Below are 22639 nucleotides of genomic sequence, written 5' to 3'. Positions count from 1 at the left end.
ATTTTTTACCAGAAATAATTCATATTCTCATAGAATTTTTATTGGAAAGGACTATTATCATACTCTTTTCAATACTATTTTGGCTATTTCTAAAAAGTGACAATTTTCTATAATAGCAAAGGCATAATGACTACAGTAAAACAGAGCAATCTTTTAAATATTGTCTTACACTGGCAGAAGAATAAAAATATAAACAAATGTACACATATCATAATAATGCAAATCATTTTTTCTCAACATCCTTTCCAAATTTTAATGTGTATTCACAAACTAGCAACTTCGTGTTTCAGGAAGATAAAACGAAATTTTTTTTACTAGAAAAAACTAAAACACCACAATTTCAAATAGTTTCTGCAGTAACTCTTTGCTTCATATATGCTTGACTAAATTCCCTCAGACTTGTAAGCATCTTTACATACATTACACCATCATTTCAACTGCAGGACAAGATCATCAAATAAAGTAAAAAATAAAATGTAACACAGAGTACAGACGTGTTCCTCTCAAATGAGAGGCAGAAAAAAACAGCAACCTCTGTAGAACACAATGTATTCCTTTAAAAAGAACTGTTTATATCACGTACAATTGTGTCATTACTTGTTAAAACCAGTGTTTCCCAAGCACACAGATTGTCAATATCTGCATCTCTGCAACAACAGTCAAATTGCAAACTTGTGTTTATTTGGTCTGCTTCAGTAAGTCTGATAAAAATATTTTTCTATATTTTTGTTGCATATCTTTTTCACAGGCAGGAGCAGAAGTAAGTATAAAAGCCTGGGAAAAGGCAGAATAGTACTGATGCTATTCTGAAGTGCTATACTATAACTTGAAGGAATATTGAAGCAAATTCCTTGCAGCAGATGAATAATACAGTCAGCTGTAAAAGCAAAAAAAAAAAAAAAAACAAAACAGGAAAATATGGGGCCCTATGGATTTTTAAAAACATTGCTGCAGTGTTAAGTGGTGATGGCATAAATTTATTTGAAAGTTCTCCTGGCAGTTTATTAATATTTGCAAGAAATAAAATTATGTCATAAGCCTCATAGATCTACTGAAGACCAATCCCAGATAATATGCAAATTAGTTTGATAACTCAAAAACTAAGCAACTGAAACAAACGACCGAACGCAGTCACTGCTGCCAGCACATCGCCGTATTTAAAAGTTTGCCATGACGTAACGCGTCAGTGCCGCACACCTGGAAACGCTGCAGGAATTCCACAGTGACAGCAGTGGAAACGCTTAAACGGAACGCCATAGGCAGTATTATTAACCTTGCATAAGTTCAGTACTAAGATGTTAAAAATATATTAATATTTGAATACAGTAGCTCTGGTCCGTGGTGCAGATCTACTGATCTAGTTTTCGGAGACAAAAATATCCCGGAGCGCAGCCTCCCCGGGATGCTCCTGCGGCACCGGCGCGCTCGCAGGAGCACACGCTCAGCCGCTTCCACAGCGGCTCGAACCCCTTCTCGTCCGAAACAGCCACATCGTGTGGAGCGCAAACCGCACACGCGGCCGGACCGCAACAACGCAGGGGAAGCGGCAGCTGCGCCGGCTCTGCTCCAGCACGGGCAGCGTCCGACCCGCGCTCCGAGGGTGCAGCTTGCCCTGCTCCCGCACACGCCTTTTGCCCGAGAACGCAAACACGGTGCCCAAAACAACCCTCTCAGTCCCTCGCTCCATGCGGCCGGTCCTCCCCCAAAAAAGCCCATTTGACGTCCCGAAGCAGCGGCACTACCCGGTGAGCCCCTGGCCCTCGCCGCCGGTCGGACACCCTCCCGCAGGAGCTGAGTCAGGATGGGCGGACGGATGGATGGATGGATGGATGGATGGATGGATGGATGGATGGATGGATGGATGGATGGATGGATGGGGCTGCCCACCGCCGGCGGGGGACCGGCACCCCCGGCCTGCCTCCCCCGGACAGGGATGCGGCGGGGCGACCGTCCGCGCTCCCGCCCCCGGCCCACCTGTGCGGGGCAGAGGCGGGACGGGCCCCGCAGGCAGCGGTGGGAGCGAGGAAGGAGGGGACGGTGCCCTCGGGCGGGGCAGGGCCCGGGGCTCACCTGCACACCGTGATCAAGTTCCGCCTCTCCACCGCGGCGTTGCGGGACGGGACGTTCTTCCTGCGGGCGGAGACGTTGAGCCCCCCTAAGCCGAGGGACGCCATCTCCGCTGGGCAGGGCAGGTGGAGTCGCTAGGGCTGGCGCCGAGCCTTTGTTCCCGCCTGTCGCTCCCAAGGATGCTGCGCCCGCCGCCCCGCGCCGAAGCGGAGGGGCAGCCCCCGCGCCGTGCCCGCTACGCTCCCGCTCCCGCCCCCCGGGCCGTGCCCGCAGCGACGCCGGGAAGGGCGCGCGGGGTCCCCGCGGCGGGGGCGGCTCGGCCCCCCCCCCTCCGCTCCGGCAGCCGCGCGCCCACGGCGCCGCAGAGCGCGCCGCCGCCAGCCAATCAGCGCGCGGCAGGGGCGCGCCGCCGCCGGGGGGCGCTGCAGAGGGGCGCGCGCGGGGGCGCGTACCGGGGCGGCGGGAGCGTGCGGGAGCGGCGGGAGCGCGGCCGGGCCACCCTCCATGCGGGACACCAGAACCGGCCCCGTAACACTCTCAGCGGCTGTGGAACTGTGGGCTTCTTTAATAGGTGTCAGTTCTTAGCGGGCTGCCGTCTGGGATGTGAAGACTTCCTTGGTTCTAGCCTGCAAGGTTAAAAATGCTGTCAATCGTTAATTAGAAGCATAGAACCACAGAATCATTAAGGTTGGAAAAGACCTCCAAGATCATCGAGTCCAATCCTTGACCAAACGCCACCTTGTCAGCTAGACTGTAGCACTAGTGCCACATCCAGTTGCTGCTTGAACACTTCCAGCGAAGGTGACTCCATTATCTCCCTGGCCGGTCCATTCCAGTGCTGGGCAATGCCTAATGGGATATGTAAGCTTTAGAGACCATACTTGTGGGACTATGGGCATGAAACGGGAATGCACTCTTTCACCAAAGTATAGCTCTGAACAAGGACATGATTTCTGAGCATGTTTGGAAGAGCTCTGGATGTAGGGCTTTGCCTGGATGTCAAGTGCTCTGTGAGACACAAAATGACATGAAGTTCAAGTCACTGGAAGACAGACTGATATACTACTTCTGAAGGAAACCTAGCAGTAAACCAATTGCATTTCGTGGCTGTGAAGGAATAGATTTGGCTAAATAGTTGGGGAGATGTGAAGCTATATGGATTCATTCCCTTATGGGAACAAGTTTGATTTGTGCTTAAGAAAATGACTTTATTTATTTACAAGAAAGATGAATGGTGAAATATATTTTGGTGCAGCTCTTTATTCAACCGAGTTATGAACATTATATTCCTCAATGGGTCTGTTAATTTCCAACCTATCCATTTCTATTAGTATACATAATATAAAAATATGAAAATTTCTACTTATTGACATACAAAAGCCCACTGGATTATGGTTTCTTTGGGGAATATCACCTGTAGATGTGAAGATATTTCTAAGAGATCCTGTCAAATGAGAACCCTGTCCAGTTACTGACCACCAATTGTGTTACATGAAGAGGAGTTGTGTTGACATAGGAACTTTCAAAAGTAGATTAGCATATGGACGACCTTCTTTTCAGATCTAGTACCACATAAGCTTTATTTTTCATCAGAAGAGGTTTTATAAACCTTCCCAGATTATCATATATTACTTGATAAGATACATCAACTCAATATGTAGCTGTATAAGTTTGAACTAATCTTTATCTTAAATCTTGATATCAAATAGTAAGTCACTTGAATTATTTTATGAAAGCATAAGCGTATAGGAAAATAAAATCTAGAAGTCAAACTTTTAATTCCATCCTCAATGAGTTAGACTCAGCACAGTTTGCAACTTTGAAACCTCACTTCTGAGCAAATTAAATATTTACAAGGTTTAGTTCCACTTGAAACTTGCTATACAGTTTGTGCCCTGAGTATGAAAGGGATGGAGTTAATTTTCTTGATAGCACCAAGAGTCGTGCTGTGTTTTGGATTGCTTACCAAAACAATGCTGGTAACACACCGATATTTTAACCACTGCTGAACAGTGTTTATGTAAAGTCAAGGCTTTCTCTGCTTCCTGCACTTTCCAGCCAGTGAGGAGACTGTGGATGCACAAGAAGCTGTGAGGGAACACAGCCCACACAACTGATCCCAGCTGACCAAAGGGATATTCCATACCCTATGGCACTGTGTACAGTGCTAAAACCTCAAGCAGAAAAGGAAGACTGGGCACATTTGAGGTTACAACATCTCTTCCCAAGTAACTGTTACAAGTGACGGAGCTCCGCTTTCCAGGATATGGCTAAAGATCTGACGATTGATGGGAAGTAGTGAGTGTATTCCTTATTTTGCTTTGCTTACATGCCCTGCTGTGCTTCACTTTTTAAACTGGGTTTAATTCAGCCCACAATTTTTCTTGCTTTTGCCCTTACAATTCTTGCTCACACAGTGACTGTGTGTGCCTTAGCTGCTGGCCAGGGTTAATCCACAACAAGTTGACAATGTATTGTGAATTACAGTAAGAGAAAATGAATTTTATGCTAAGATATCTCATAGGACTCTCTCAGTTAGGAGGAAAATACAAATTGGTTACGGCACATTTGGTATGAGATGTAATATATTTTACTATTGCACTTTCAGACATCTTTGAGTATACAAATAGTTTGGAGCACAGCTCGTGAATTTCAGTCAGTTGCTTAGCTTTGTGTATATGCAAGAGGCATACATGCTTGCTGTTTTCAAAACTTGTGGTTTGAAGTGGTTTTAGCCCCTTTTTGTTTGCTTTGTTGGGCTTTTTTTTTAAATTGGCAGCATATCTGGATATCTATGCATATTTGATTTACCAATATCTTTGTAGTGAAACATGGTAGGTATCATTTGAAGTTCTAGTTGCATTTTTTTGCAAATCCTGTTTCCTACATGAATTATCAAAATGGGTAAATTAGTCAGATTATTTGTAGGTCTTGCACTTTGGCATTATTGCTTATCCTTATGCCTTAAAAAGTCTGTACAGGAGTCTCTAAAAGAAATGTTTGAGGGTATTTTAGAAGATGGGTTCCACTCACCTTTTCTGACATCCCACTGAAGTGCAATTCTGTGGAAGGAGCATACTTGAGTGACAGTAATGAACAGAGGGAGGCTAAGAACAAAACCTGAATCTTACAAAATGACATCATCATAGTAGAAATGTCCAAGAAAAAGCCACTGAAATATGAACCATGCTTGTGATTTAGGACTGGAAGGATGTCAATTTCAATTTATGAGTTTTACAACTTGTTGCAAGTCAGTTTAAGGTTGCTTGCCTGAAATCAATAAAAAAGCGGTATTTGAAGGCATAGTGCCTTTAACCTTGGAAGACAGCTTTTGAAAGCTATGCTTGCAAACCATAAATGAGATTACTGCTTTATGTCATAGCACGTAAAATTTAATCTGCGTTCATTTCTCTTGGTTAGTCTTTTTGCATATTCGAAAGTTATGTTATTAGAAGTTATTACACTTTTCTTTTGTCACTTAAAATATTTACATTACCACTCAGTGGCCTCATTTGATCAGATAATAGAATGTAAAAATTTAAGATCCTTTTGTTTTCACAGGTGTGCAGTTTAAACCTTGACATGTGATCTTCCTACACATCCAGGAACAGTATATCCCTTTTTGCAGCTATGTGCCTGCTGTGGTAATTGCTGTAGTGGTTTTCGAGGGCCTGAATCGCTGATGTTCAGGTGGTAAGATTTGAGAGCTCTTTAGTAAGGATAGAATTGAAGTGGATGATTTTTCTCCCCATTCTTCCTTGTTCATCCTTCATGTTTTAATGTTCCCCACCCCTTCCCAATCAAAACAAGTAGAGGATCTTGTCTACTACCTATAGTTGAACTCCTTTTTTTATAGGACTAGAACTTGTTTTGCTTTTGCCAGGCTTCTTTCCTGCTTATTCTGCATCCTTAATTCTTATTTTCTAGATTTTATTACTTGACAATGTTTTTCTGTATCCCTTTTGTGAAACTACACCCCTAGTCTCTGTTCCTTTCTGGTTCCTTATTATTCATATGATTAGCTGTGTTACAAAATGCTTGTTTTTTATTGCTGGATTTGCTGCTTTGGTGTGCTTATGTCTGGGTTCGAGGCAGGAAAATACTGATTATATGGTGCTTAATATACTCTTACACATGGAAATCCTCTGCCTTGGTAAGCCTCTGGTCAGTGATGGGATGGAAAATCAGTTCCCCGTGCCTTGCAAACTCAGGAAGAACGACCTATATGAGTAGACAGTGAGGAGGATTGAGAACTAGCTGAATGGCAACCTCAGAGAGTTGTGATCAGTGGCACAGAGTCTAGTTGGAGGTCTGTCACTAGTGGTGTCTGCCCAGTATTGTTAACTTTTCATGAATTACTCAGATGAAGGGGTAGAGTGCCTCCTCAGCAAGTTTGCTGATGACACATAACTGGGAGGAGTGACCCATGCCCCCAAGAGCTCTGCAGCCCTTCAGAAGGACCTTGACAGGTTTCCCTATCTCACAGAGTTCTTCAACACCCAGTTTGCACACCTGAGGTGTCAGGTGTGCCCTGAGCAGCTGCTCCCTGCAATCATTATTAACAGTTCATGAGAAATGACATAGAGGTTGTAGAATACACAGTTTTGGTTACACCTACGTAGTGATAAACTAGTTCTGACCCCTGGAACTAGGATACTTGTCTGTTGGTGATTACTGCTTGCAGAATCTACTGTTATTACTAGTTTAATGATGTTAGTAGCACTTTTGGATTCTAGTACTTTTCTTTCTATAAACCTAATATTTTTGCTACTTCTACACACGTTAGTTCCCATATGACATTGTTAAACCTCATTTAACAAAAATACTTTACATAAATAACATTTAAATATTTACTTAGATGATGATGATGACCCAGTTTTGATCACTTACTACTCAAAGCTTTTATATAAATGGTGTCTAAAATTCCAATCACACCATCTACTCCCTCTAAAATTATATCCATAAACCCTCAGTATGTTGTACTCAATCACATGGAATCCATTTATGGGTCAATATTACAACCCTTTAATAAAAGGAGTGTATCTGTTCTTTCTTAGAAAATTCAAAGTAAAAGCTTTCGTCACAGCACTATGGATTCTGTGACTTTTTTGCAACTAAGTAGTATTTGTATACCCAAAACTGTGAATTGTCTCTCAGCTGGAAACTGTGGTTAAAAGCATTAACCACACTGACAGCAGAACTGTGTGAACTAAATGTTTTACCTCTTCTGGATTTTTTTCTTTTTTTTTGATTGTTTGTTTCGGTTTCTACTTGGCTTCTGACTTTCACACTTCGTTTATCCATCTTGGCTGTTTTCTGCTCAGATTTCAGTTGGTACAGTTGTCCAGGTTCCATCACAATTGCTGTGCATTCTTTTGATCTTTAGCCAAGTAGGTAGAAATGAAATACCCAAATGAAATTTGTATGCTGGTTCAAGCCCCCTTAATACATTCCCTTAAAATCAGAGACTTTTGTTAATATAATAAGATTATTTGGAACAGAGATACTGTTGTTTAGCCCTCACATTTGTTTCCCAAATTTTAAAACTGCAGAGACATGTGTCTGGTATTTTTATTATCTGTGGAGGAGAAGAGTTTTCCATTACCACTAGAGATAGGATCTATTATCAGGGAAAAGCAGGATAATTACTAATGCCTTGTTATATAAGCAAATATTCACAAATTTGAACCTAACATAATTATTAACAAAAATAAAAACTTCACTCAGACAAAGCCTAATAATTAATTTATGCTGTTTCTTTAAAAGCCTTTCTGATGACAGTAATTCTGCTGTGACTTCCTCTACTCACTCTCAAATTTTTATAGCAACATGTATAACATAGCATTCTAGCCTTTTGTTAACTTAAAATTGAAACTGGAACTATTTAGACAATTTTCCATTAATGAGTTTTTGTTTATATACTTAAAGTTCTTCTCTGTTTATAATTGGAGCTAGTTCATCCTATTAATAGTTTAGACTGTAAATTTGCATGGAATATATAGAACATTACTCTCCATCCTCCTTGCCATTCTGTAGAGTAGTGATTTCTTCCTGTTTGTTTATGTGTGCATTGAGCATTCGTCCCATCTGAGTTGCTGTAACAACATTAAGCTCTTTCCATGTGTTTGCATAGGGTCTGTATACATTCCTCAGTTAAAACATCAGGCAAACTCTTGGCTCCCAGGCAGAGCTCTAAATCACATGAACTTGTGAGAAGCTGTTGTGGCTCATAGGTCATTACAATGACAAGGTGATGAAATATCCCAAACTTTTCTGTAGTTTTTCACTGTTTGATTAAGTGCTATTTTTGTTGTCCCATCAGGTCATTCAATTTACCTTGAACTGCAAGTTTCAAGCAATGTAGAGCCTTTCTTTTCTTCCCAGCCTCCCACATGATTCCTTGATAAGTTGCCCTGGAGTATATATTCCTTGTCTCAAATAAATTTTTTGGTTTAAATCCCATCTGAAATATACAATATTAAATGCCTGCAGTGTGGTACACTTGGCTATAGCTTTCTCTACTGCAACAACCTCAACCCACTTTGTCAGTTGTTCTAGAAATTAGGAAACCATACTTACATGGTTTTGCATGGTAGCTGGGATTAAGGTGGGACTATGTTAAATCTAGGGTAGTCTCTATCCTAGCCCATTGTCCTGGTTTTGACTGGGACAGAGTTTATTTTCTTCCAAGTACTGTGCTGTGTTTTGAATTCCATTTGAGAATTATGTTGATAACACACTGATGTTTTGGTTGTTGCTAAGTAGTGCTTCCCTTAAGTCAAGGGCTTTTCAGTGTCTCATGCTCTGCCAGTGAGGAGCTGCACAAGAAGCTGAGGGCAGGGGGAGCACAGTCAGGTCAGCTGACCCAATCTGGCCAAAGGAATATCCCCTACCATAGAATGTCATGCTCAGTATAGAAACTGTAGGGAGTTGACAGGGAGGGGCTGATTGCAGCTCAGGGATGGATTGAGCATCTGTCAGTGAGTGGTGAGCAATTGTATTGTGCATCACTTGTTTCTCTTGGGTTTTCTCTCCCTCTCTAACTATCATTATGGTTGTTATTATTATTGTTATTAATAATAATAATAGTTATTGTTGTTGCTGTTATTGTTATATTTTACTTTGCATCTATTATCAAACTCTTCTTACATTAACCCAGAAGTTTTTACTTTTTTCCAAATCTCCTCCCTGTCCCATTGGGCAAAGAGTGACTGAGCAACTGTCTGGCTGTGTGGTACTTAGTTGCCATCTGGGATTAAACCATGACACCTATGGTTCATTAATGTTTTAATTTTCTCCAAGTGTGGGTATTCACCACAGCAAAAACTAAGCAATTATGTACCCATCTGTTTTCACGTTTTGCCAACTAGCTACCTTCTAATATCCCCTTTTCCATTCAAGCACCCCTAAATGATCTTGTTCATGCACTTACTAAAACAAATCTGCTGAAAGTGTTCACAGTGCTCCTTATCTGCAAATGTGTGTTACCTGCCCACATTACACTCTCCATGCTTCACCTCTCTACTAGCTTCTATAGTAATCACCCCTCAATTTCCTCATTTATGTGTTGTAAATAACTTGGTCTTTGATACCTTGCTTTGTATAATTTTCTTTAGTTTGTTTTCAAACTGTATTTCTCAAATGTCAAGTCTGCTGGGGCTACCACAATCTTGGCAAAGTTATGTGCTTGACTATTTCAATACTGCTTCCTCTCTGTGTCTCCTTTTGATATGCTTTTACATGACCTGCATAGTTTTTCCCTCTCTTCTTTTTTTAACCTATGTTCAGGATTTCCTTTACATGATTGATAGGCTACTAGATTTTCATTCTGCTTTGGTAGCCAAATAGTTAAAGCTTGATATATCCGGTCTGAAACTGTGTACAAAGCTAGTCATTTCCTTTGGGTTCCTCTTTTAACATCATTAGCGGAGCTTGTGGCTCTGCTGCTTGTGCAGAGTGAAGGCAGACAGCTCTTTTTATTTTTCACAGGAGTGGCAGCATAGAGGATTTTCCATAATTTTGAGAAGAACTGGAGCCATTTGTGAACCACACTGAATAACCTGTAGCACGAAGTCAATAACAGAGCTTTTATCCGGTGAAAGACATATAAACAGGTAAAGTGCATTTATGTTCTATTCCAGTGGTTAAAAGCCATATAGAGCTAGTGAGAAGATCTTGTCATGTTCTATAGAAAGCTCTTATTTTATAAAAGCCTTTATCCATGCAGCTAGCCTAGGGTTTGATACATATCCCGTTTGTACTTTTCCACTGATTATATACTTCAGTGGAGTATGTGTGATATGGACTTCAGTGAAGCATGTGTGACATATATTACTTCAAAACAGCCTCTAGTGATTCACAAAGCTGTGCCAATGCTTAACCTGTTTCTAATATGTAGAAGAGTTCTTTCCTACATGTCATAAGGCTCTCAAAGCAAAGGCTCTAACTTTCATCTTATTTTTATGTTCTTTCAATAGTACAGTGTACATTGGTAGTGGCCAGCTGAACATAAACAGCTTACAATAATCTGAGCATCTAAAGGTCAGAGTTTGAAATAGTGCATTGTGCTTCTTTTTTTTTTTTTGCTTTCCATTCTTGTTTGTGAGATTTCTTCACTAATTTGATCAGTGGTTTATTGAGTTCTGCAAATGTAATTATCACAAAAATGTAAGCAATTACAAAAGTGAATCTAATACAATTATTACTCATAGTCAGTTCTACCGTTTGCTGATTCCAGCATCAAGATTTCCTACTGACCTAAAACTGTTACTGAATATTTCACTTCAGTTTGTACCAGCTGAGTTTTTTCATGATTAGCTTTAAAGCCTGTGTTAGGACTAATGCTGGTTATTTCTTAAGTATATTCCCAAACTTTCAGTTCAGTTTTTCCATGTATTGACTCATCATTCATGTATGGTGTGATGTAACACATTTTGATGGTAATTTCATCCACATGTGATACATTTCATCTGAAAGTCTTGAGGTACGTGGATAAGACAATATTGCTTTCTCTTATGGTTAAATGACAGAAAAAAATAACCCTGAAAGTGCATTTTTTTTCTTTGATTTTAACCCTAGACAAATAGTCTGTTAAAAAGATAGATCTCTGCACTAGGTCTTGCTTCCAGTAAACTTGATGATGGTGATTTGGAGTCCTTCCTCTGTTTCTTGTGGGTATTGTTTTTTGGAAAGGAGAATCTGGACCTTCCAATCTTACACAACTTCTATTTTTTCACATTTTAGCTTACAGACACACAAAACTTGAGGAAATTCTGTTACCCAAATATCCACTGTTTTTACTTCCTCCGGATTCTTAATAACAAAGCATCAATGACTTTCAGGAATCACTCCACCCTCACCTCCCACTGGTCAGACCCAATTCCACAAACATCCGTAGCAAAATGTGAAGCTAATCCATTTTGTTTCAGCAAGGCTATGCCAATAATTCCCTGGTGTTTATAGGAGGGATCCTCCCATTCCTATACTCAGAAGGAACTCCTGAACTTGGCAGCTATTTAACTACAGGCAGAGATTTTAATAAAGGTGCTTGAACATCCTTTCGTGCATATAATAAAATTTTTGTTATTTCTCCATTTTCTTGAATTCCAACTAGAACAAATACTTGTTGGAGAGTGGTTATTGACACTACGGTATCAATTATCATCATAGCACTAGTGGTAGTTAATGTTCTTTTCTTGACCACCTAGTACTAATATTGTTATTGGCCATTTGCATTGGTTATAATGTAATTTTATCACTGGACCAAGGGCAACTAGACAGCAGAGTGCCCCAGCCTTGTTATTGAAAGGAAGAGATGATGTCAGAGGCCTTCACTGGAAGGGACCTGTTATTTTCTACTGGTTTTATTCCTCCTCATGATTTTTTGTTTGCTTGGCAAAATGAGACAGTGAAGAATTTATGTATTCTATCTCATTTTCTCATATCTTTGCCTCTTTGCCTTTTACCATGTTGTTTTCCTGCAGTCCTGTTGCTGTCCCCTAAAAGAACTTTTTAACATGTTCTCCAAGGATCTTTTGCAGTTACCATTACCACCTCTATTTACACAAAGAGCTAAACCCACAGTGAGGACTATTTTCCCTTTTTTGTTCCCTTTGATTTTGATTTTTAAATGGAGGCTTTGGCTTCTTTATAACCATATTTCTGACAATTACAGTATGTGCAGACCTTTTGTCAGATTCACGGGATTGAGATTTCTTTGTATTCCTTCTTACCTTCATTACCTTGTCCATTGTCCTTGTCCATACCTGTTGAAGCTGAATTTGCAGCTCTTCCCATTGTATTTGTGCTTGAATCCCAGGTCCCTGAATTACTCTAGCTGACTTAATTCTTGTATCACTGTTACTTGTTCTATTTAATCAGATATATTCCCAGATGGCAATCCTAACAATTTTACCAGCTCTTGTATGATTTACAATCTCATAGTGTTCTAGGTAGAGTAACCTGCTAACAAATCTCCTTTCATTGCTCAGATAACTGTTCTGAGACATCTACCTATTAAATTTCTTACAGGAGATTCTGGTTGCAGTGTAGCTCATAATCATACTCCATTTTGAGGCTGTGTAATCTTTACTAGTTAAGCTAATACTTTAGGCCTGAAAGTTCCATTTTACAAGTTTCTGAATTTAGTGGCCTCAAGTTTTAAGCAAATAGTCTTGCTTGCTCCACAGTCGGGTCAGTTGCTATTGTTATAATGAAATCCCACGTTTCAGGAGCAATACAACCAAGCAGGAGTAACCAGCATTGTGAGTTGCTTTTGTACCACTGTTTTGGTTGTAACTACACAACCGGATCATAAAAGCCCATTTTGCTGTCACAATAAATGAATTTTCATTGTAGTTGTGCCCTGAGTTTCCCATATATCCCTGTTTAATTCTGGATAAAAAAAGTTGACATATTCATTATCCACAGTTGACAGCTGTGTCCTGGGTGACTGCTATTGAAGTAAAAGGGCTTTCTGAGTGTGCAGAAACCACCTATATAGTATACCTTTCAGAGTCTGTCTTCCAGTTAGTACATATTTCACTGCAAAAACTGTAAGGTAAACACAGCAATCAGAAACTGAGGATCTACTTTTAAGCACCATTAGACTAATATTATACACCCTGATCAAAAAGAGACAAAAACCTGACTATTCTAATATCAGCTAGATAAAAATTGATACACAACAGAGGGTTTTGGTAACATTTGCCATTATTTCTACTTATATTTTGCAGGTGTAGAAGATAGACATAAATGTTTCTTCTTTTCTGTTGTTCACCCCTCTTTTTTCATGTATTTGTATAAATATCTGTGAAGAAAGGGGATTTTCATAGGTGAACAATGTCATTATTCTTTTCTTCTATTTCCTATCATGGTTTATTACTAATGTATGTATGAGTCAGCTGATATGGCATGACAATCAAGTCCTTATATGTATCTATGTGATCCACTGGGAGGAGATCAGTTTACTTAGTTTACTATTACCAGATTAGCCACTGCTATGAATATTGTGGTAAGGCAGTTAAATGCCACCCTGGTGCCCAATCCTGTTAGACCTCGGAAGCTCAGCAGGGTCAGCCCTGGTTAGTACTTGGATGGGAGACCTCCTGGGAATACCAGGGGCTGTAGGTTCTAGTCCTGAGGACTTCACTGTCACTGTCCAAGCTTGCTTGGCCATGGCAGATTGTCTTGGGTTGTGCTGGCAAAATGCCAACTGCCCAAGTACAGAAAAAAATTGTCCCTACCCCCCCAACCAGCCAAGAGAAAAAGGAGAGGGAAAAAAACCCTACAAACTAGGTTTATGCTGAAACTAATTATATGTATTTATACAGAAAAGAGAAAATTAAGAGAAAACTACAATATAACACACATTTACACAAGTTATATATATAACAAGAAATAACCTCCCACTCCCTAGTTAATACATAGTCTATTACTCCAGATTCATAAGCACTCTAAAAGACACCCAGCAAGAAGGAAAGTGTAACAACAAAGTGTTTCTACTTCCCTGAAACTCAAACAAAATGCAAGCAGCAGCAGCAGCAGGAGCAGGGGTCTAGCACAGTAGAAGAGCTGTAGCACGTCCTTCTACTTCAGCCATGGTGGAACTGAACTAACATCTCTCACTGCTGCATCATGTCTTAGGTTTGCATCATCTGGTATGAAATATTTCCTTGGTTACCCAGTCAAGTGAGAGCTGTCTCTACCAATCCACGTAGATTCTCTGAGCCTGCCAATTTGAGGCTTAGCTAAAACCACTACACAGATGAACCTTAGGAGTTAAAGGGTGGGACCAGTTCTGCACATGCTGTGCCTCACCTAAAAAATCCACTACTCAGGCTTGAAGGACACAGCCCCTCCCAAATCTTTGTTCTCAAAACCGAGCCATCATGATGATGATGATGGTGATGATGAATATTGTGGTAGCACAAAGGATGTTTTGATCACTACCATAGTGGTGGCACAACAAAAGAAACAGGATTATAACTTCAACCTATATTGGTGGTAAAAATGTTTGTGGGGAACATCTTAGCATGAGATCTTGAGGTAAGAATTATTCTGCCTGCCTGACTTAACCCTCTTGTGAAACAGAGGAAATGTTCATTAAATCTGGACCCAGATTTGATGAAACAAAGTGAACTCTGTAACAAATTAGGTGTGATAACCCAATCTAACCTCCAGTGTACAAAGAGACCATACATACACTCATGCTGATATAGACTTAGGTTCATTTTTAGGCCTTAAGGAAGGATATACACATGATTTCCCTGAAAGACCTACCATGTTTAAATAGTTCAGTTTACTTGAAATATGAATATAAATGGAAATCAGTTAGGAAAGTACGTGGTAATTCTGTCCTATGGAACAACCTACCAGTATTCTGAAGAGGGGTTTGCCACATATATTTGGAACATAATGAAGAACCACATTTCAATAATTTTTATTCTTGTAAACACATGATTTCATATACACATTATCCAATTAGTGTGGAAGAAATTCTTCTGGTCCTGTCACATACAGTAATAAGCATCTTTCTTTGCTCATGTGTTGCCAAGATGTTCCATAAATAACCTAGGCAGATACGTTCTCCTCTCTTGTCTGCACCATACCATGGAATCAATTTGGTTCTAGGACTTGGCCTTGTTCTGACAACATCTGCTTGTAATTTCCAGCTCAATGGATGCCTTCATGAACTTGTTGCCAGTTATGTGTGATCACTGCAGAAATCATTTGTCTTCTTTAGGATGTGGGATAACTTAGCAAAATATCTGCCCTCAGACACCATGGACAATGCTACGATGTCTTCCGCAAATGGCCCATGACATGGAATCACTGCCAGGTCATTTCCTCTATTGCTTAGATAGAAGGCTTTGTTCACATGTCCTCAAGCCCAACAGATACTCACCAGAGGTAGTTTGTGCTTCATAGTACTGAGCATACAAGGAATCCCTGAGGATGCTCCCTTCAAGGAATCCCTGTAGCATTTAATAAGTATACCTTGTCCACAGAGGGTATCTCTGGATCCTTAGGATTTTTGCCTTAGGTTCTCTGATTTCTACTGGAACAGCATTCCTAGTGTGCCAGGTGCAGACACTGAATACAAGGGATATAGGCCTTTTCCTTCTGTAGTAACTTTTCAGTTTGACTAGGTGCTCAAGAGAGCTGCTAAGCGTTGCTTCCTTGAACATCTTCATACTAACAAAATCATTTGCTCTCAGTGAATGGTAACATGGAAAACAGGACTGCTCTGAACACTTTATTCAGGCAGGGTGAGTTGTTAATCATTCATTATTTATTGTTGATTATAAAAAGAAGTTGAAGAATTACATTTACTGCCATGACCCTCACATGGGGTCATGCCATTGCATGCAAGCAGAATGTACACTATGCAGAGGTTGTGACTCAGGGTTGAGTTAGAAAGGAGGAAGTGTAGAGTGCAAAGGTGAGAAAGTTACTATATGAGCCTTCACTTTGTTCCTTCAATTATCATTGGGTGGTACTGGAGCACTGTCTGAAACCTTGCGGTTCAAGGCTCCCCATGAATATTGACTTTTTCTGGAGTCACCTGCCAGTCCTTCTGGCTCTGACCTTCATCTTCCATTCTGTCTGCGAAGTAGGCAAGAAATCATGTTGTTATTTCACAGTCCACCCAGGGAAGGGGAGGAACATTGAGCAAGACTTGCTGATGAGTTAAATATTTTGTATTGGTTCTTTCAGCTATTTCTTGGGCAGTAAGGTCTCTGTTTATTAATATTAATCCTATGAGTTTGGCAATGATTAGAATTTCTTAAATTTCATTGATCACATTGCCTTTATACTTAGAAATTAGTAAGAAATATATAAGTAAAAAGGTGACATTTGGATTTGCAAGGCAGAAGTGTAATAAACTCAGGTTTCAGTGGGAAATGTATGGGGAAAGGTTGTTTTTCTGTTAAAATGAGTAATATGTGGAGGTAAAACAATAAATAATATTGGAATCAAAATAAATTTTAAAGATCTTATGACAAGTCAGCTTGTGAGAATTGAAGTGTTTTGACTGAAACAGAGAAAAGTGATATTTTTAATACTGATATTCTAAACAGGATTATTCCAAAAGAGGGGAAATTCCTCCATTTCTAAGAAATATTAGTTATTGTATATTTATCAGTAGTTTATTGACACTTTGTATAAACTTACTTTGTACCCAGGTACTGGAAGTAGAAAATGGAAATGATAGCTGGTAAACAACCAGTTCACAGGGAGACTAGCAATTGTAGTGAATAAGTTTAGATAAATGTATCTTTCTTGTGATCAATGTAAGTGTACTAACTTCTTCCTGATCTCTTTTTTCCCATTCTCTCTGCCACCAGCTTCAGCTGTTGACAGCCCCTGGACAAAAGATGGTGTAGAACTGCAAGCAAACCAGGTACCTGGAAGTGTTGGGAGAGAGGAGCTCTGATTTAACTATTGGATAGGACTTTAGGAAATTAATGTGTGGAAATTAAGATTAAAGAACCCTTACAGAATGAGGGAAATTGGGAGATAAGAGAAGATGCAGATAGATAATGAGACATTAGAGCATCTACTCTGAGTCCATAGAATGACTACAGGTGATTGCCTTTTCAGTAACTGTAGCTGTAATGCAGCTGTCCACAACATAGTGAACTCTGATGGTCTATTTGTTGAAGTCCTGCATAGTGAATTATTTCCTCTGGTCTCCTTAGTACTGTTTCTTGTAAAATGATCACATGCAGGCACATCTTGATATCATAACCAGAATCTTCCTGGTGAATCTCCCTGGATTGTTGTCAGAGATGCACTGGCGTTGTGATATGTAAGGCAGACAGAGCTGTGGCATGTGGCAGCATGTTTCTGGAAGCAAAAGTGGTTGATATGAGGAAACATTACCCTTATTGTCTATGGTTGTGGCTATTTAGAAGGGTTGGAGCTTGTGAACAAGTGTCTGCACTGAGTACAATTGCCTGTAGAAACACAATTAGAGTGCACAGTAACGTGTTTTGTTGCAAACATCAAAAAGGAACAAAGTAATTTGACTCCGGTTAAAGACTAAAATGCAGAACGTGGTCAAAATGCCATAATCAATGGCTTATGAGATGAACTGAATGAATTATTTTAAAGTCATTTCTCTAGAGTAAAAAAATTCAATATATAGATGTAAGTATGAGTATACTTCCATATAAGTAACTATACTTCCATACCAGTAACTATACTTCCTTAAGTAAGTATACTTCCTAGTAGTACAGATAGTCTAAAGGTCTCCTTTTTAGTTTTTGGAAACTACCAATGGAGAGACAGAACCTAAACACCTGTCAAGAACGACATATGTAGTAATCGATCTGAGCTGGAGGAAGGAGAATGGACAGGATAGCATTTTGTCATTATATGTCTTCCACATGTAAAGAACTGCATTGGTAGAATAGAGAAATCAATAAAAATTTGGAATTCAGTATTACTAGGCAGAAGCTGAGCAACAGGTTTTTAATTCTGATAGTTTCCTGTGTAATCTGGACATTTCACAAATTATATGGAATAAAATGCAAGTATTAATAAAATATGACTTTGAATAGCATTGTACAAAGGAATAAGTCAATATTAACGGCTTTGATTTCTGTACAAGATAGAACGTTAATGTTGCTATATATTTCATATGTAGTGGCTTGAGTTTGTAACTTCCTTTAATTCTTCTTAAGGACTTCAGCTGTCTGCGATCCAGACACAGCTGTGTAACCATCTCCCAGACTTGTGAGGAAATGGCTAAACTCTGAGAAAGAACTGCAAAGAAGTGGATAAAGTGGACTTCTGCAAGGTAAGAAAGGAAAAATGGCAGGCAGAGATAAGAATCTTGAGATGGAGTTAATCAACAGCATAGAGATGCAAGAGGAAAACATCTTCATGAAAAAAAATAAAATCCTAAGGGAAAAGCAACAATTTGGAGGACAGCAATTAGTCACAAGGAGGATCCATTCCAGAGGCAGTAGAAAGCAGCTCTACTGCACCTCACTGAGGACTTCTTGGCCAGCAAAGCCATTTCCTGTTTCTTATTCAGAGCACTGAGCATACCAGCAGTCAGTTTAATACTTCATTAATTCAAGTTATCAAAAAATGGTAGTGTATGGTAACTAATCAGTAATTGCAGAATACTTTTAAGTTGTGTGTATTCAGCTTACAAAGGGCTCTTTGTACATGGCAAAAGGTCTCTGTCCAATCCAAGTGACTCAGTGAGGGAAGGATTACTTGTACTGTTACAGTAGTACCAGGCATATAATTGCCTAGAAAAGCAATCAGGAAAAAAAATGGATGTGTCTGTAATAATAATTTATGTTTTATTCAGCTTCAATTGGAAAAAATGTTTTCCACCTGCACAAAAAGTAATTTTGCTTATTTTTTTCCCCATAATATTTCATTTGTGAAATAAATGCCTGAACATTTTTAAATCCCAAATGCTGTGTACTGTATTTCTTTAAATGAATTTTTCTGTCATAACTGTGGTAAGAATATAATTTTAAATGCAACTATACTGCAAGTAATGATTATGAAAAATTATTGCATCATTGAGTCATATTGAATAACTTCAGTGATAAATAAACATCAAGAAAATTGTTTCCCCTATACAGAAAATAATTCTCTAAGTGAGGTGTAGTTTTGTCTGAATTTTGTTAGTTAAGCAAAAAAAAAAAACAACTCTGAAGCTTTCAGAAACAATACTGAGTTTGTGAGGCTGAAAACTGACACATTAGTAATAGGAAGCTAGTGATATTACTTTAGTTTATGGCAGTCCTCCTTATGAGAATAAATAATGAACTTCAAATCAAATCACCAGACAATAAAAGTGGAGTTTTGTAATTTTTACACATGCTCGTCAGAGTAGATTTTCTTTTTAAACTCAGATAGAAGTTTAATGCTAACAATAACTTGATTTGTCCTCCTGCTTAGTCTAAACAAATAAAATAACCAGCAATTCCAATAGGTATTATCTTGTGACTGAGTGTACAGCATAGTTCGAGGGACACAAAAATTTCATTTTTTAACAGTATAATAATTTCCATCACATATAACAATTGTGGTTGGCAGAATGGTAGCCAAGTTGGCAAAATTCCTATGCAAAGTATTATTCTTTTCCAATTCTGATTAACAGGAAATAGGCTGCTGAAATGAAACAGGAGTTTCCCAAGAATCAGCTTCCTCATAGTTGTTCTAATCTCTGCTAGGATTGAATGTCGAGGAATCATTACAGAATTCCTGGGACACTCTCCACCATATTGTCTATCTGGAGCTTATTGGAAAATCCAATCTTTAAAGTAAATTGTAACAAAAAAATATTGTGTAATTTTCTCTGGTTATATTATGTACAGCTATTGAAGTATTTGCTTCAGTTTCTAGTCTTGTTTGCTATTGTTATTGATTAGTATAAAAAAGGTTAGTTTTTCTTGATATTGTTTAAAAGGTAAATTGTTTGAAGGTATCAGGCATAATTTCATTATGTTTTGTCTCTGGTATCAAAGTTAGATTCAAGTTTGTGCCAGTTGTTTATTCTGATATCATGTGTCAATTGGTCATCCCCTTTGCTGGCCTGCATCGTCCAAAGAAAAGCACACAGAACCAATGAGCAATTTGTGGAATGAGATTCTCTCAACACAAATTACTTTCTGGAAGCATAAGCAGTTGAAATTTTACCACCAAATATGAGAATCTTATTTTTCAAATGCCTTTTTCTATTTTTCCAGAAACAGTCTTATGATCAGTTTCTTCATCAAATGTTAAGACATTTTGACATATAAGTGAGGGTTGGATAAGTAAATTTAGATAATTGAATACTTGGCGATAGAATAATTGATAGTGAGCTATCATATAGGAAGATCTGTGTTACCTAACTAAACTGCAACCCAAAAATTGGGTTGTAATCATGCAAAATACAATTTAAACACTGTTGTGAATAACAGCACTATACTGAAAAGACTGGTGAGTGGTCTGTAAGAGCAATGACTTAGAGAAGTATTGAAATTTTCTGATAGTTTACTGTACCAGTACAATCTCTTGTACTAGAGTGGTTAAGAGAGATTATTGAAACCATGTATTATGTCAAGTAGGGCAAGGGAATTAATTGTACCTCATTTAATAGCATTGCAGTGTTGGCAGAATACTTCAAAGGATCTGTGGTCATCTTTCAAACATGCAAAAAGTTCTTACGCTCAAAGTTCTAAAAAAGATGTGTGAATATAATGTAAAAACAATAAGGGCAAAGGGGAAAAAATTGGCTACTATCTTAATAATAAGAGGATTGAGTAAACCTTATGAATATGTATAAGTATTTTCACATAGGAAATATATATGACAATACAGGTCCTCATAGGAGTAATAATATCCAAGAGATATTGTTCTGTCTTCAACTAAATGATATCTATGAAGGGAAATGCAGAAAGGAAACAGCCAATAGGTGCAATGAACTTGTGACCTATTGCAATTTTTAATGTAAAACTAGATGTTTACCTTATTTATAGGTTTTACTTTGGACAAGGTCAACTTTCTTGACCTGATGAGTCACTTGACAGAACTTTCAGCTGTCCAAAAATCCCTTAAGACATTTACCATATAACTCCATAGAGAAAGCTGAGATCTAGTTGTCATTATCTTCATTTTCCCATTGAACCACTGTTGGATAGAGGTGAGATGGACATATGGCAGAGTTTTGGACAATTCAGGTGCATAAACCTTATCAGCCATTGTTTACTTTTTTGTACAACAGGGGATTTGAATTGTCCAAAAGTTCCCATATCTCCAGATCTCTGCTTCTTCTAATCATAGGATAACATATTGCTCTGTGAAGGAATTTTGAATTGTTTATGAGACTTAAATAGCTCAAAGGTCATAGATGGTCATCTCTGTTCAAATCTATCTTCTGTGAGAAACTTTGTGACTAGTAAGTAGGAGGAGAAAAAAAGAAAGATTTTTTTCTTTTGAACTTTTGAATGATCAGGACACTCTGCTTTCAGGACATCTTTACGTAACATCAAGTCCATGTCCACTTGATAGAGACAACGTGTCTGCAAGTTATCATTCCTCAGGCCTTAGCCTACGGAATTAAAAAATCTCCCTTGATGACAATCAAGGATTGCTTAAAGCTGAGAATAAGCTGTTGATTTAACCAAATAACTGATGAAAGGGAAGACAGTATTTTTCAAATATTGGGATTATGAATCCTGCTAATGTATTTAGGGCAAAACCGGTCACCAAACTGGACGAGAAGATATTTGTCCTCATATTAAATTGACTGGCACCTACATTTTCTCTGGGTGGTTTTGTACACCCTTGGTTATGAATCACCTACTATATTCAACTACATGTTTTTTATACTTAAGTGCAGGTAATGTGCAGTGGTGATGCCTTAGATTCTTCTGTTGCTGGGTTATGATGCAAATTTCATCTCTTCGGACTGAAATTATATATTCTAAACCAAATTACCTGTTTTGACACAGACATATCTGAAAGATTTATTAGCAACTCCAAGACAGAAGAGATTAGAAGAAAGATTTAGTGATCTCCTCTGATTTCAAATTCTGTGCAATTGTAAAGCTATGGCTGAACAAAGTACACAGGTTATAGAGAAATTACAAACTTTTGTATTCGACTAAGTAGATGTAAAATACTGTACTTACACGTTTTCCCACCTGTTAATATCAGTTTAGTTGCTTCAGCAACTGGTGATAAAACCAAGCGTCTTTCATTTTCTTTGCTCTACTGTATGCAAACTATAGAAACTCTGGTAAAAATTGCCCTTCTGCTTTATTTCTATTTCCGTTTCTTATCATGATTGCACTACAGTAGCATGGAGACATTGCAGTGACATAACAGAATGTTGTGAAAGATCTTGTAGTTTTGTCTATTTTCCCTTCAAGGTGAAATAGTTGTGAAAGACCTGAGTATATTATTTCCCCTTATTTTTAATCAATTACTTTTTTAAAAGTTTCTCATTTGACTTTATTTAGTTTCCCCTGAAATAACTGGACAGTCCATTAAGATGAAGTTCAGGAAAGTATTTAGGCACACAGGTTAAACCCCAGAAATATTCCTATTA

The 22639-nt window shown here is 38.7% G+C and overlaps 2 protein-coding genes across 6 annotated transcripts in view; one reads left to right on the top strand and one right to left on the bottom strand.

Moving 5' to 3' along the window:
* The window catches only part of RUNDC3B (RUN domain containing 3B), a 48567-nt gene extending 46177 nt beyond the window's left edge, over positions 1 to 2390 (bottom strand). The window contains exon 1 of one of the 2 annotated variants that reach the window (XM_071560551.1): positions 2071 to 2390. In XM_071560551.1, coding sequence (XP_071416652.1) covers positions 2071 to 2174 — 104 coding nt within the window. In that variant the 5' untranslated portion in view covers positions 2175 to 2390. Of the gene's footprint in view, positions 1 to 1974; positions 2021 to 2070 lie in introns of those variants that run through there. The other variant, XM_071560552.1, reaches the window with a different exon arrangement.
* Positions 2391 to 9984: 7594 nt separating this feature from the next.
* ABCB1 (ATP binding cassette subfamily B member 1) overlaps positions 9985 to 22639 on the top strand; it is a 51361-nt gene continuing 38706 nt past the window's right edge. For all 4 annotated transcript variants that reach the window (XM_071560535.1, XM_071560534.1, XM_071560536.1 and 1 more), the window contains exons 1-3: positions 9985 to 10181; positions 16917 to 16972; positions 18258 to 18373. The gene's annotated coding sequence lies outside the window, so the exon portion shown is untranslated. The remainder of the gene's footprint in view (positions 10182 to 16916; positions 16973 to 18257; positions 18374 to 22639) is intronic.

Source organism: Pithys albifrons, chromosome 7, assembly GCF_047495875.1.
Source record: "Pithys albifrons albifrons isolate INPA30051 chromosome 7, PitAlb_v1, whole genome shotgun sequence".
In the NCBI taxonomy this organism is placed as follows: domain Eukaryota; kingdom Metazoa; phylum Chordata; class Aves; order Passeriformes; family Thamnophilidae; genus Pithys; species Pithys albifrons.
This window is presented reverse-complemented; position numbering and strand designations above follow the sequence as displayed.